Below are 14,118 nucleotides of genomic sequence, written 5' to 3'. Positions count from 1 at the left end.
GGGGGATCCTGTGTCCCTCCCTGCCTCTGGGTTGTTTCTGGTGCTCTGGGCTGAGCTGCAGCTGCATGGTGGAGGTAAGAGGTTGTGGGTTGTGTCCTGGAGATGCCAGGACTGGTTTGAGCAGAGCAAATTTCACAAACTCAGAAGTTAAATGAAGCATTTTGCCTGGTGCTGATTAGGCCAGAGGTTACTGTGGCCAGAGCTGTGTGTCAGCAAATGGGGTGATGGTTGCCTCTGGGAATGACATTCCCATGGTCACTGTGTCCTGCTGCAGACCCTAATGCAGTGATGTACCCCTTCCTCCCTAAACTCAGCTCCTGGTTGGCACAAGTTACCCAGGCTCTGGAGGTGCTGGTGTGGGTGCTCAGGGCATCTCTAAGGTAGTCTGGGGGTTTTGGTGTGACCAGCTGGGCTTGGTGCTGCTGATAGGTGGGTCCTACGTGGGTGTGAGATCATTTCATCACCTTGTCTCAGGGGGAAGGGAGAGACCCTGAAAGAAAAGACCAGCTACCACTGCTTCCCTGCAGGAATATGATGGGGTGCAAACAGGATTTGACATTCAGTATGTTCTTGGTGAGCTGCCAAATGTTTGCATATCAGCCTGGCTTTTACTGGTAGGTGTCAATGCTTCTTTCCAGGCCTGGTTTCCACCAAAACCGGAATTCTTTGCAGTGTTGGGGTTTTTTTCCCCCCCTCTTTGTTTCCTTTTTTCTGTCTCCATTCAGTGCCTTAGTAAGAACACAGCTGAAGTCCTGGAAGCCCAAAGGAAACCTGTCTATTACACATGACCCGATTAGATGCCATGGTAATAAGCATTTGAATCTAAAGCTAGATTAGGCAGGGAGCAGTCTGAGGCTGGATTTGCATAGCACGCATTCCTTTTCTCCTTTTCCATAGGACGTGTTGGTAAATCTCCTGAAAGTGAATTTAGAAAGTGCTGGCATGTGTCAAGTGCTCCTTCCTGTTGATGCATGGGTTGCTCTTCTCACCAGGCACCCAGCTGGGAAAAAAATGCCTGTGATAGCCTGGAAGATGCTTTTTCTCCTCTCTGCCTGCTCTCAAGGCTCATGTTGCAGTCCATGGGGATGGATGGGTAGCTCTTGCCAGCTCTACAAATCTGCATTAAGGGCATTTGGAAAGTTTTTGCCTGGAGAGGCAATTATTTCAGGGTGCTTTCTCTCTTTCTGTGACAACTCTGGCAGTAGTGGAGTGAAACTGGAATTTTCAGGTGTCTAAATCCAATTTGCAGCTTCTTCAAGCTTTCACTTCAGTGTTACAGGTCTTGTGCTGGAAAATACTGCAAAGATTTGTTATCCAAAAGCCATTTAATTTCCTTCCCCTGTGGACAGTCAGAAGATTGTGGATGATCTGAGGGTCAGTCTCTCTTTGCATTATGTCATTACCATGTCTTTGGGCCATCCAGACTGCAGTGTTAGTTTGGGGCAATGGGATGCAGAGGTCAGACAAAGGGGGGGAAATGTTTTGCAATGTTTAGGGCAGTGTCTGGGCAGTGAGCCTGCAGGCTGTCTGTTCTAGGAGAGGGTTTGAGATGGAGTCACGGGTTTCAGTCCTGGTTAGACTTTCTGGGCCCCACTGTGTTATCCATGGTGTTGTCTGGGCTGTGCTGGAAGACCTGACATTCTGATGAAGGCAAAGCTGCCCCTGAGTGTCCTCTACAGCCAACTCCATTGCCACTTTTGCTGATAGAGCTGTTTCAAGAGCTGCTGAAGGAATGGGAGAGTGTTTCAGGGTGTTGGGGATGTATTCTCCCACTGCAGAGCCAGGCAGACCTGGTGTCAGTCAAATGCATTGCCCTGAAGCTGTGAAAGGAGGGGAGCTTTGAGGGAATGCCACAAGTCACTGATCACCAGAGCACCTGAAGCCTTCCCCAGCTGTGAAGAGCTCTGCCAGACCCACCATGCCCAGGACTCACCTCTTCACAATGTGCAGCTCTCCATGGGTTTGCTTTGTGGGTGAACCAGACTGGTGTTGATGGGGAGAGGTAAAAATGCCATCACTACAAGTTTTATATGCTGAGCATGACTCTGGATTACCCTTTGGCCAGCTGGGGTCAGCTGTCCTGGCTGTGTCCCCTCCCAGCTCCTTGTGCACCCCCAGCCTCCTCTCGGGTGGTGTGAGGTGAGGAGCAGAGCATACCTTGACTCTGTCAGCCCTGCAGAGCAGTAACTCAAACATCTCCGAATTAGCAAAACAGTTTGCAGCACAAACCCAAAGAAAACCAAGCATTCCAGCCACAACCAGCGTGGGGAGGGGCAGCACTGGTTTGGGGAAGGCGAGAGGGGTGGAGGGGAGGTGTGGGAGCATCTCTGCAGAGAGCAGTGGCTGGGTGTCAGAGTTTGGTGCCAGCAGGAGTGGGTGACACTGTGGCTCTCTGAGCCCACACCATGCCTGCCGTGGCCTTGGGGAAGGTGCATCTGTGCTCGTGGGCACGTCTGAAGTGTGGTGAGTCCCAGACATATCAACACCCAGTCTGCCCTCCTGCTGCAGATGCGATTAAATTTAAAAAAAATCAAACATGTTCTCTCAGGGTGTCTGAGCCTCTCAGGAGCCCCTTGGGTCACTTTTTCAAAGTGGTTATTTGCAATTGCTAGGTTTTTTATTTTTTTAAATTGAAAGGGAGATGATTGTATAGATATCTACAGGGGTGGGAAGCTTGTGTTGCAATTTGTGCTGGGTGCAGAAGAAGAAACCCACTTCCATATGTAGCCCTGGCAGGGATGTGACCATTGTTGCTGTGATATTGCTCCTCCAGGGGGTTTCCTCGCTGAAATGTTTGCTCAGGTGGGGTGGAGAGGCTCATTTTTTGAGCAGCATATAGAGATGAAGGCAGGCAGGCTGCCTGAAGCACTAGAGATGCTGTGGATGCCTTGTTTGAACTCCAGACTCTCTGGGGAAAACCAGATTTGGTTAAGTCAATGCACAGAGGAAAAACTAACAATCCTGTGCATGTACTCGGTGTGTTTAAATTCGGTTTGTATTGACACTGCTGATGCTGATACTTTCCTGGATTAAGCATTAAAATAGCCTCTATTGATTTTTAAATGCATCCCCTTGGGACCTCCACTGGACTGACATTCCCCTCTGGATGCTCCAGCAGGAGAAGAGGAGCCTTCCTTTGGTCCATCCCCCGCAGCCATGTGTGGAAGGCTCCCTTCCCTCTGTCAGAAGCTGGATAATTAGGCAATTAAAACCACGTGCCCCCATTAAGACAGGTCCTCTGAGTTGCAGGTGGTGGATTTGAGCAGCTGTCCTGGAAAATCGAGTCCTGCTGCCCTGTGGCTGGGGATGGTGCAGATCCATCCTGGTCAAAGCAGGGCTTTTGCCATAAGCTACGTTGTGTTGTAGCCACATAAAATAAGTATGACCAAGCCATCCAGTTAATTTCACTTGCTGTGCTCGCCTGATTTTTTTTTTTCTTTTGTTTAAATGCAAACAGTATTTCAGTGAAATGTGATAAAAGTTGCTGTTTTTTCCCAGGCTGGGTGGGAGCTGTTGGGATCACGTTGTGCCTGATGTGAGCTCATGTGCATTGTTTTTTGGTGTTCATCTCCTGGAGCACAGGGAGGTATTAGTGTCATACTGGAAGGAAAAGTGGCCAGCGGGCCTTTTCTGCCATTAGACATATTTATCAAGGAATTCTCAACCCCAGGTTTGTACTTCAGGGGGAAAAATCACTCTGGATTAACATCAGAATTTAAAAACCTTTAAAAGAAAATCAGCATTGCAGATGGGTAGGCCAGCTGAGAGATCTGACAAGTGTGTTTTGTTTGCTCTGGGCACCTTCAGTACTATGGGTTTAATGGTATCTTGAAGTTTAATGATATTTAGCCATCAGGGTCCCTGCTGGGAAGGACTCCTGTTTACAGCAGCCTTCATCCAGTTTCCATTTTGAGAGAGAAAGAAACCAGCTTGCTCCACACTACAAAATGCCTGAACACCTGTGGTTCCAGTAGCCTCACCTTAAGCATGGGTATTGCTAAAAATCTCCAAACACCACCCAAAAAAAGCCCTCTGGGACTTAGCCAGTAGCTCCTTGTTGCCTTGTCCTGGTGGTGGCCCCATGGCAGATGTTGCTGTGCTGATGGACTGGAAGCATCTGCTGCTGAGAAACTTGGAAACTCCACTTTGTGCAGCCAAATTAAGAGGCTTTAAAAGAGGAAGAAAACCTGCCTGCCTTCAGCCAGTCTCTCCCCTGGGATTACTGCTGAAATATGGGGAGCAGCGAAATGGAAAGCTCAGCAGTGAGGGTTTGCATACAATAAATCACAGTCACTGCCCAAATATTCATTGGAGGAGCAGGGAAGAATTAAAATAAAGGAAGATTGTTGATTGAACTGTTGTTCTCCAGGAAAAGGCTAATTGGCAAACAAATATCCTCCTCCAGTGGGAAATGCAGCTCCTCTCTCCTTGCCAGGCTGCTGAGTTTGTATTAACAGCATTTGCATTGTCAAAGGGAGTAGTCAGAACTTGTGATATCTGGGCTGGGCTTTGGAGCTGGTATTAGCACCTTCTGGAGGTGTGGTGTGCTTTGAATGAGCAGTTTTCTCCCAGCTGGGGCCAAAACCAGCAGTGGAAAGGGAGTGAGGCTGGATTGGTGCTTGTGCTTGTGCTGGGTGACAGGGATGGAGCCAGGATGGAAGAGGATGCTCACCCTGGGATGCTCAGTGAGGCTGTTGGAGCCCCCTGAGCTGCCCAGGGGGTCTTGCATCCCTCTCTCTTACATGGTTTTGTCCTTGAGGGTTGCCTGGACAAGGCTGGGCATCACCCAGCCTGCACACTCCCAGAGGCTGCCTGAGAGACCAGTTCAAATGGCACAGGAGAGATTCTGGGAGGCTCTTCCCTGCAAGGCTTCAGGCTTTCAGGAGAGCCTCGGGTGGGTGCTAATCCCTCCCTGCACGTAACTTGGGCTCTGAAAGGGCTGTGTCTGCCCCTTTGAGCCCCAGCACAATGCAGCACTGACAGCTGCTGCCCCAAAACAAGAGCGGGGTGAGGGGAGCACCGGGACCCGCAGCCCCTCGCACCGCCTTTCCTTTCTGCTGGGTTTTTTGGGTTTTTTTTTCTGTGCTGCCTTTTAGAACTGGGCTGGGACACAGGGAGGTCAGGGGAATGCCCCAGCATCCTTCCTGGAGAGCCAGCTCTGCTTCCCTCTGCCTTCCTGGAAAGTCTCTTGGGCTTGGATAAGCGTTGTGCCTGGGTTTCAGGATGCAAATCACGGAGTACATTTAAGGGAGCGATATGTGACTTGAAAAGTGTTTCTTCCTCCCACCGGTGCCAGCCCACCCCACTTTTTTTGGTTTGATTCTGTGAAAAGAGGATCACGAATCCACCTGGTTTCTGGGAAAATGGGATGTGTGTGTCTGTAAAATCGGGTCATTCATTCACCCTGGTGAATATCAAGACATATATATATTTATATAGGTTTGCAAACTGGGTCTTGTCTGTGGCTCCCATGTTGTTGTCCTTGTTCCTGAATTAAATGGTATTTGCCCGAGCTGATTTGCTGGAGCTCCTGTAGGAAGTGGTCTGTAGTGGGTTGGAGGATCTCAGCTTGTCACTGATGGAATTTACCCTTTTAGTGGAGAACTTGTGACCTCCAGTGTTACTGTGCTGCCCACCATCTAGATGGCTGGGAAACTTCCAGCAAGGTTTGGTTTTTAATCCTCAAAAACAAAACAAAGTTTTGCTGCAGCAGCATCTTTCCTGGTTGGATTAATGTGTGCACCCAGCCGTGCACCACAGGGGATCAAGGGCTGCGTGGGGCTCCCTGGACCATCTCCTGATGGATGCTGCAAGCCCTCAGCTTCTCCTTGGATCCAAGCTTGTCTCCATGGCCTGGCATGAATATCCTGCAGCCCACCATCAGCCATCCCCTGCTCCAGATTTTGGCTGGCTTGCCAAAGCGAGCAGCGCTGCTCCGAGGATTGATTTCAGCTGGAGAGCGTTAAGGCAGATCTCGTCTCACCCTGCTGTGCTACACGCTCTTCCCCTGGAAAGTGGATTACAGAGTCAGCAGCGTGTGCTTGCCTTGGCAGGGACCTCACTCGTGTGCTGGAGAGGTGACAGGCAAGCCAGGCCATGGCACTCTCACAGCACCGTGGAGGTTGTTGCTCTTTTCCCTGAATAGCATCAACACCTCCAGGTGGGAGCCCCGTGCAGACACAAACAAAAATTCTCTCCCAGCACTTTTGATAAGTGCAAGTTTAAAGTGGAAAAAGGAGGGCTTTTCTGGAGTGTTACAAATCCATGAAGCTATGCCTTTCCCTCACTGGCTTTGTAATAAAATTGGTCTAATTCTTCTTGCTGCACCCTGGATGTGGCCATCAAACCCCCAAGCTCATCTGCCCTTGAGCTGAGTGAAATGTTTTCTTGCGAGACAGCAGGCCCAGATGTATGCTTCAGGATGTGACAAATGGCACAATAAAAGGAAAAAAATAGAAAGAGGAGGTGACACATTTTAGGCAAGCACTGGGTTTTTGATGATGCTGGCAGATGGGGCTTTGCTGGAGTGAGCAGAGAGCCTGTGGCTGCAGTCACCTCCTCATGGCATTGGGGGCAGTGTGCTGGTGGCCTTCAGGTACCACGTAGCCCAGGCAAGGTATGGAGATAAAAAACACTCATTTTGTTGCGTTCATAGAGTATAATAGGATTTCTGGGATGAGGAAAGAGGATTGGGGGTAATTCAGGATTTGGCAGGTGTATTTATAAATCCATGAAACCCGAGCCTTTGAGATTTTGCATGTGCTGAGAATCACAGCTCTTGTGATACACTAGTGATGAGTCAGGTTCCTCCTGGCAGCTGCATCATGGAAAGGGTCCTATTCCCATCCCTTTTGGGCTGCTGTTCTGAGTAGATGGGTGGAGAAAAGGCAATCAATAGTTTAAAGCCTTTTAGCTGAGTGTGTTGGGCTTTTTGCCCCTTCCTGATGACATGCACTGATTTCCACCAAACACAAACATTGCTCCCCTGTACAGCCTGTGCCTGAAAACAGCTCTCCACTAGAGAAAGGGGGTTTTGGAAACCAGCATGAGAGTTTGTGGCCAAAAAAATCATTCTGGTTGCTTTAAACAGGAGCAGCTGTGCTGGGGATACCAGCACCATGCTCAGCACAGTGGAGGTGCTGGTAATGGGCTCAGATCCTTTAAGCTTCTGTCTTGGAGGGGAGGTGATTCCTGCTCAGGGGAAGGCAATCCTATTTCTGAGTATTTCATCCATGCAAGAGCTCAATATCAAACCTTATATTTTTAAAACTGAATAATATTTAGACCTCCCCCCTCAGTAAAAAGTGTTTTCATGCACCATTGCACATTTTCATTTGCATGGTTGCTGCAAATTCGAAATGGAGGAGCACTTCTCTCTTGAGAGGGATGTGCTGCTGCCTTTTGGATGGGCAGAGTACCATGAACACACTTTGGTGGGCTCACAATCAGAACCAAACCCAAGAAGAGGTTGGGCTACTGAGTGGAGCCAAGGAAGGTGCTGACTGTCTTGGGTGTGTAAGGTGAAAACTGGTGGGCTCACAATCAGAACCAAACCCAAGAAGAGGTTGGGCTACTGAGTGGAGCCAAGGTGCTGACCGTCTTGGGTGTGTAAGGTGAAAAATCAAAATGTGCCTGGGAAGGGCTTTGGTGCTTCTCAGAGAATGCTGCAAATGTACAACTGATCTGAAAAATGCCATGAGAGCATCCAGTTTTTATTGCTGTGGAGGTCTGGATGTGACTTTCACAGGAGGAAAAATCATCTGGAATTGTTTCTTTAGAGAAATGGTGCAAGGTATCTTGCACTGTGCCCAGCTGAGGGTGTTGAATTCGTGGGGAGAAACCCCGAGGGAGGATGAGCATTGGTCAGTGGTGGGGTGGGACAACTATAGGGTGCACTGTGTGGAATGCCAAATTCCTGCTTTCTAAGAGCTGAGAAAAGGGGTCCAGGACACCTGGCTCTAACACTTGGTGACAGTGATGGTGTCTTCCTAAAGTCCTTGCTGGAGCCAAGTGCCTCCCAACCATCACCAGCCAAGGACTCACTTCGCAGTGATGCATGAGAGTTGGAATATTTCCATCGTTTGGGAGCATCCCAGGCTGTGCTGAAGCTCTTGCAGAGTAAAGGCAGGCAAAGTTTGGCATGGCCCAAGATGCTGAAATTGGTGAGGACACAGCAGAGACGGTCAGTGAGCGCTGTTACACCAAAACCACTCCCTCCTTGTGCAGCACCCTGGAATAAAGCTCCACATTCAGAGACAGAGCTCACTCAGCATCTTGCATCCTCATTTTGGGAGGGGAGCCAGGAAAACAACCAGCTAATATTCATGTTTGAGGATTTAGCTCCTGGCTCCTGGGTGGGTTTGGAGGAGGCGGGTGTGAAGGGGAGCGTGCGCTCTCCTTTGCATGTGTTTGTGCCCTTGTTGGGTATTTTTAGGCTGCAGACCGCAATGCTGCAATACCGGTGCTGGCTCCCAACCAGCTGGTTGGGGCATCGGTCACAGACAGGCTTTGGCAGCTCGTTGCTCCACGAAGTTTAATTTAGCTTGCTGAGGAGGCTGTTGAATATGCAAGTGGTAATTGCTCTCCTTTCCTTAAAGCAAAGGCGGAAGCGACACCAGGGTCCAATTTTCTCCTAATGACTGATTTAATTTAAACACTGCTCAGGGCGATGCACGCTTGATGCTTTTCTTTTTAGGGCTGGGAAGAACTAAACTCCTATCTCTGGGTATCACTGAGCAGGGTGGCCTCCATCCGTCCTGGTCCATCCTGGTCACACACATGAGCTAAGCTTTCTCCTCTTTCTCTTCAGTCTGGGTTTCCAGTTTGAGCCCATCACACACACATTTTCACCCTTGTTTCTGTGAAAACAGTTGTTTGGGGGTGATTCGGCCCCATCAGTCCTGCCTTGAGATTTGGGCTTGGCTACAAGTTCCCTCAGTGACCCTTCCCAACCTATCATCCCTGGCTGTGTTCATACAGGGGCAATTAAGCTTAATTTATTCTGGTCCACTCAATAGTAGAGGCCAGAAGGCACCATCAGATCACAATCTGACTTAAATTTATTGATCTAATTAGCAGTCAAAGGTACAAGCAGGAGGTGGGAGCAGGACACTTAACATATGATGAGGCATAGAACTTGTCCCTTCTGTTCTCCTTAACACAAGCCTCCAGATTGCCAGGGGCTGCTGCTTTTTCTTCTTGAATAACCAATTTCTGCAGGATTTGCAGGGGAGGAGGAGGCTGTGTAGCTGGACTTTGTTCTGACGATGCAAGCTGTGCTGTCTGCAGCTCCCAACGACCTGCCAGGGAGCTGTGTTTTGATTTTGATCCATCATGTCAATGAATATTCATCAGCCTTCTGAAGGTTTAATGCTATTTGCCTGGTAGCTAACATATTCTCTCCCTAACCATTCTTTAGCCTTGGTTGCTAATAACCTACAGCCCACTCAGTCTACATTATAGGGTGGTTTGGTTTTTTAAATTGTTTATAGATGAAAATGAGGAACCTCAGCAGCTCCAGAGCTGGAAGCAGCTCAAAAGTACCTTGTCTTGGTTGCTGCATGGCTGTCTGCTTTAAACCCCAAAATAAAACCTTGCCTTTTGGTCTGTCATTGAGACTCCTCATAAAACATTGTCAGGAGTGCGTATCTCTGAAGAGCAGGTGTTGGTCTGATAAAAGCTTTCCACACATTTTTGTAAGCCCAAGTCAGAGCTTGTATGTAGCAGCAGGTTTCAAGGACGAGGCTGACATGGTGTTGAAAAGGGGATGGAAAATGCCCGGTGGAAGAGTTGGGTCTGTTTGCTCCACACCAGCTCCTGGAGCAGGATCAGGATCAGATGCTGCTTTGGGACTGGTGTGGATGTACTCACAGACTTGGAATGACCAAGTGACCAAACTTGGCACAGTGAGGACCCAATGTAGGTTGGGACAGAGCTCCTGTGCTGGGCACAAAGCACTGAGCAGCCACCAGCATCTCCCTCTGCACCCTGCTGCTCGTGGCCCTTTAAAACCCAAACCTGCAATGTGGACAGAAATCCGTGTGCCTTTGGCTTTTTATTTCCTTCCCTTCTTTAGGAGACAAGCTCTGCAGCAGGTCCCCAAACCCTGCTGACACCGAGGGGATGCCAGCAGGCAGCTAATGGATTTGCTGCGGTGCTGGCTGCCGGGGAGCCGTGATGAGAGAGCTTTCATGGCAGCTGAAATTCCTCCAGCGGCTGCATATTTCTACATCCAAGATGTAAAAATGTGAAATGAGATTTGGGGCCCTTCAGGAAGGGGGGGAACTCTCCAGGCTGGGCACAGAGCAATTGCACAGCCTGGGGTTATCCTGCATGAAGATCCAATAGCTGTTTCCCATCGTTTGTGGTTCAGCAGATGATTACACCATGTGCTAGAAACGTGCCATTGAGATCATTTCAAGGGTCAAATCCTCTGTTAAAGTACTGTGGGTAAAGCTTGAATTTTCTGCAATCTCCCTGCTTTTAGAGGGTAGTGTTTGCCATGCTGTGGTGATGCAGGGTCTGACCTTGGGTCTGACCCAAGCCCTGGCTCTCCACAGGGCACAGCAGCTGTTTATTCTGCTGTATAAATCCATAGTTGGAGGGAATGGCAGGCTCCAGGGAGATCAGACACTCCTTTCCAAATGCTGACCTTTTTTCCCCTGAATCTCTTCATAGCTTTGTTAATAAATCTGAGTCATCCATATTTCAACCTTGGCTGTTTGTCCAGTCTCTTAACATCTCAGTGTCTTGTTTCGCAGAGATAAAATATGTGGGTGTGTAACTTTGTAAGACAAATGTTTAGGCTTTCAAAAATTCCCTACTTTGCTGGTTGATTTTTCTCATTAGAGTGTTTCTCCACACTCCTCATTCCTCATAGGTGACTCTCCTCTTGTGCTGCTGACTTGAGTCCCAATTTTGGGGCAGCTTTTGCCTGATCCTTGCTGTCATTAGGCAGGCAGGGCACACGGTTCCTGCCCTGAGCTTTGCTCCCAACCAGAGTTTCAGAAATCAGCAAAACCCAAGCAGCCACCGGGGTGAGCGATGCCCGACGTCAGCACTGCTTAGGAAAATCTGAGCTACTGGCACCGTGTGATTTTTATCAGCTGAAATCGCCTCTTGTAAATATTTACTGGAGCTGTAAGTAAGGTTTATCTAATTAAAAGCCAAGCAAAACTTTCCATGAAAAAGAGCCGCCGTACAGGGGGTTGCTGGTGGATGTTTAGGGACATGTTTAAGAGTTGGGGGAAGCATGGAGGATATTTTTTCAGCTCTGCTGCTGTCTGTAGCTCGGGGCATGCTGAGCCACATGAGGCCTTCAAGGATTGAGTCACCCATGGTGGGGACCTGGTGGCCCCAAGCACATCTAGCCGTTCTGACAGCAGTTCTCTGAATTTTCCATACCCCTGGCATGAAGGGATGTGAGGTGTGGATATGAGGGGGCTGGCCTGGCTGCCGTGGCATGGGGAGATTGGTGCAGATTTGCTGGGATTGGCAACAGTGGTGGGGCCCAAGACTCCTCATCCCACGGGGACAGTGGTGTGACCCCTGCGGCTGCCAGCTCTGGCACGAGGCAAAGCAAATGCATCTTTTTAATTTGCGTGGTCGTCAAGGTTGCCAGGACTGTAAACGTCAAATCTGAGCAGAAATATTTGGCATGAAAACTGTCTCTGCTCTTCCCCTCCGTGCCGAGCGCGTGGGTGGCTCGGTTCCTCCTCCCACCGCGGGACGGGAGCGCAGCGCTGCGGGGCGGCTGCTCCAGCCTCCTCTCTTCTCTTCCCCGCAGGATCTAGTGCCCAGGAGGGAGGGACGCAGAGGATTGTGGCCATGGCCCCGAGGAAGAGGAGCGGCCGGGGGATCTCCTTCATCTTCTGCTGCTTCCGCAGCAGCGACCACCCCGAGATCACGTACCGGCTGCGCAATGACAGCAGCTTCGCCCTGCAGACCATGGAGCCCTCGCTGCCCATGCCGCCCGTGGAGGAGCTGGATGCCATGTTCACCGAGCTGGTGGTAAGTAGGATACTTCTTAATTTCAGTGTTAGTTTTGGGGTTTCTCCCTCTTTCCCCTCAACCCCCTCTTTGTAGTCTCCCCAGCCTTGGGTTTGAGTTTCCAGGCAAACTTTGGCGTGAAGGGAGGCTGCTGTTGCTGAACCCTGAGCTCTGCTACTCCCTGAAGTCCTGCTATTTTTGGGTGGTCTCTCTCATTAGAAACTCTTAATTTCTTACAGCAGGGGGTTGGGTCCAAGCTGGTAAAACAGCATGTTCCCTATAGGTGCAAAGTGACTTTACTTGCTGGGCACTCAGCTTCACAGAAATTGTCAGGTCTGGGCTGCACTGAGGTTTGGAAAGTCAGGATATTGTTTCTTGGAACCCTTGATTCCAAAACTTGGAAAAACATGGATTAAGAAAAAAATTGACAGCCAAAAAAAGCTTTAATTTCCTCTAAGCAAAAACATTTTGGTGTGGTATTTTGGATGGCGTTCTACTTTGAGTTCATTCAGCAGTGAAATGAGGTTTTCCTACAGCTTGGATGTGTAGAGGGAGCTGGGAATTGTGACACTGGTCACACCTCAAGGTACAGCACATCCCATTAGATGCCAGGCAGCATGGACCTGTTGAGCCAGGCCTCTTGGTAGAGGAAAGCTCCAGGTTGTATTATAAAAGCTGGTTTTGCCAAGGCATCCTTCTCCAAGGGTGTAGCAGACCAGGACACCCACACAGCACAGTGGGGATGAAGTATCCCTGCAGCAGAACTCTCCTGCTCAGGTTGGGTTTGTTTAGGAGAAGTGGCTGTCTCTGTCCCAATTTATTCTCTACTGATAACTTGGCCAAATCAAGTTTTCCTGTGGAAATTCTTTCCCATGGATCACTTTTCCCATGCCCCAGCCAGAGCCTTGTTGGGCTGAAGGAGGCATCTGTGGAGGGTCATTTGCTGGAGCCTCACCTCATGTCATCCCAGGATTTTCAAAACATCTCTTCCAAACTCCTCCAGATGCTTCATGCAGTGGCAGTGTCCCAGGGAACCTCTGTGTGTGCAGCAAGGCAGGAGCCAGTCCAGCCTGGGGCACACCCTGGTGTGGCCCTTCTGCTCCCCAGCCCTTCTCCATGCTGTGGAGATTTTTAGTTATTTTTCCCCAGCCAAGGGTGAGAAAAAGGCCCAGAGGCAGCTGCTGCTCCAGGGCGTGCTGGCAGCAGGAACTCCCTGGGGACTGAAGCCATGCAGGGAGGGGGACAGCGGGTGCCCACCGTGCTCCTGCACAAGCAGCTGCAACCCCCTGGCTCCCCAAAAAACCCATCAGGCAGATCCAGTACTGGGTGGGAGGGAGGGGGAAGCCAGGCTCTGCCCTGTGGGGGCAAGAAGGCAGATCCCCATTCAGAGGAGTGCAGTTGCAAATCCCCCCTCGATCCTTACAAGGGCTCCTTCTTGCTCTCTGTAACCTGTTGGTGTCGGGTGTTAAATTTCAGCATTAGTTAAATGGTTTGGAAAGTATCCCACTGTTCCTGTACAAACCCACTGTGTAACATTTGGAAGGGAGACAGAGAAAGCACTCAGAGGTGCTGGGCTGATCTTCACGCCTGCAGGAGCCCCATGCCATCGTGCTTGGCCCTCCTGGGTGGGATGGCTTGTGCCTGCTCTGTGGGACTGAGGCTCCCTCCAAAGTCCTTGGCTGTCTCAGCCCATTGGGTTGAGGGAAGTTAAAGGGGTTGGAGGGGATCTGGAGGCTTTGCCAGCTGGAGTTGGTCCTTTGCCAGCTCTTCCCTTGCAGCTTTATCCTGACTTTTTTACTTCACTTGTTTGCATCAGGGATCAGAGTGGGAGGGATGGAGGATTTCAGGCCTGGGATGGGGAGTGTCTTTGGGGACACTGCAGCAGTAGGCATGGACAATCCTCCCACAGACAAACAGCAGAGTGGGATCCCTGCTCCACAGATCCCGCCTGCTGCTTACATCGAAGGGCAAAGTCCCTTTCTTTTTGGAGCCATCCTGCAAAATATTCCATGAGCTTTGTGTGTTTTTAAGTGTGCCTTGTTGATCTGAGGCAGGAAACATCCATAGTGTTAGAAACTGGTGATTGTCCCATGCCAGCAGCAGAGGATGAGGGCCTGAGCTGCAGAGGGA

The 14,118-nt window shown here is 49.9% G+C and overlaps 1 protein-coding gene across 3 annotated transcripts in view; it reads left to right on the top strand.

The window, feature by feature from the left end:
* Positions 1–14,118, top strand: part of DAAM1 (dishevelled associated activator of morphogenesis 1) — a 91,240-nt gene that overhangs the window by 25,812 nt on the left and 51,310 nt on the right. For all 3 annotated transcript variants that reach the window (XM_041398441.1, XM_041398462.1, XM_041398452.1), the window contains exon 3: positions 11,786–12,009. In XM_041398441.1, coding sequence (XP_041254375.1) covers positions 11,827–12,009 — 183 coding nt within the window. In that variant the 5' untranslated portion in view covers positions 11,786–11,826. The remainder of the gene's footprint in view (positions 1–11,785; positions 12,010–14,118) is intronic.

The sequence above is a fragment of the Onychostruthus taczanowskii genome, unplaced genomic scaffold (assembly GCF_017590055.1).
Source record: "Onychostruthus taczanowskii isolate IOZ18803 unplaced genomic scaffold, ASM1759005v1 scaffold1, whole genome shotgun sequence".
NCBI lineage: Eukaryota > Metazoa > Chordata > Aves > Passeriformes > Passeridae > Onychostruthus > Onychostruthus taczanowskii.
Note: the sequence above shows the minus strand (reverse complement) of the source record. Positions and strands in the feature narration are given on the sequence as shown.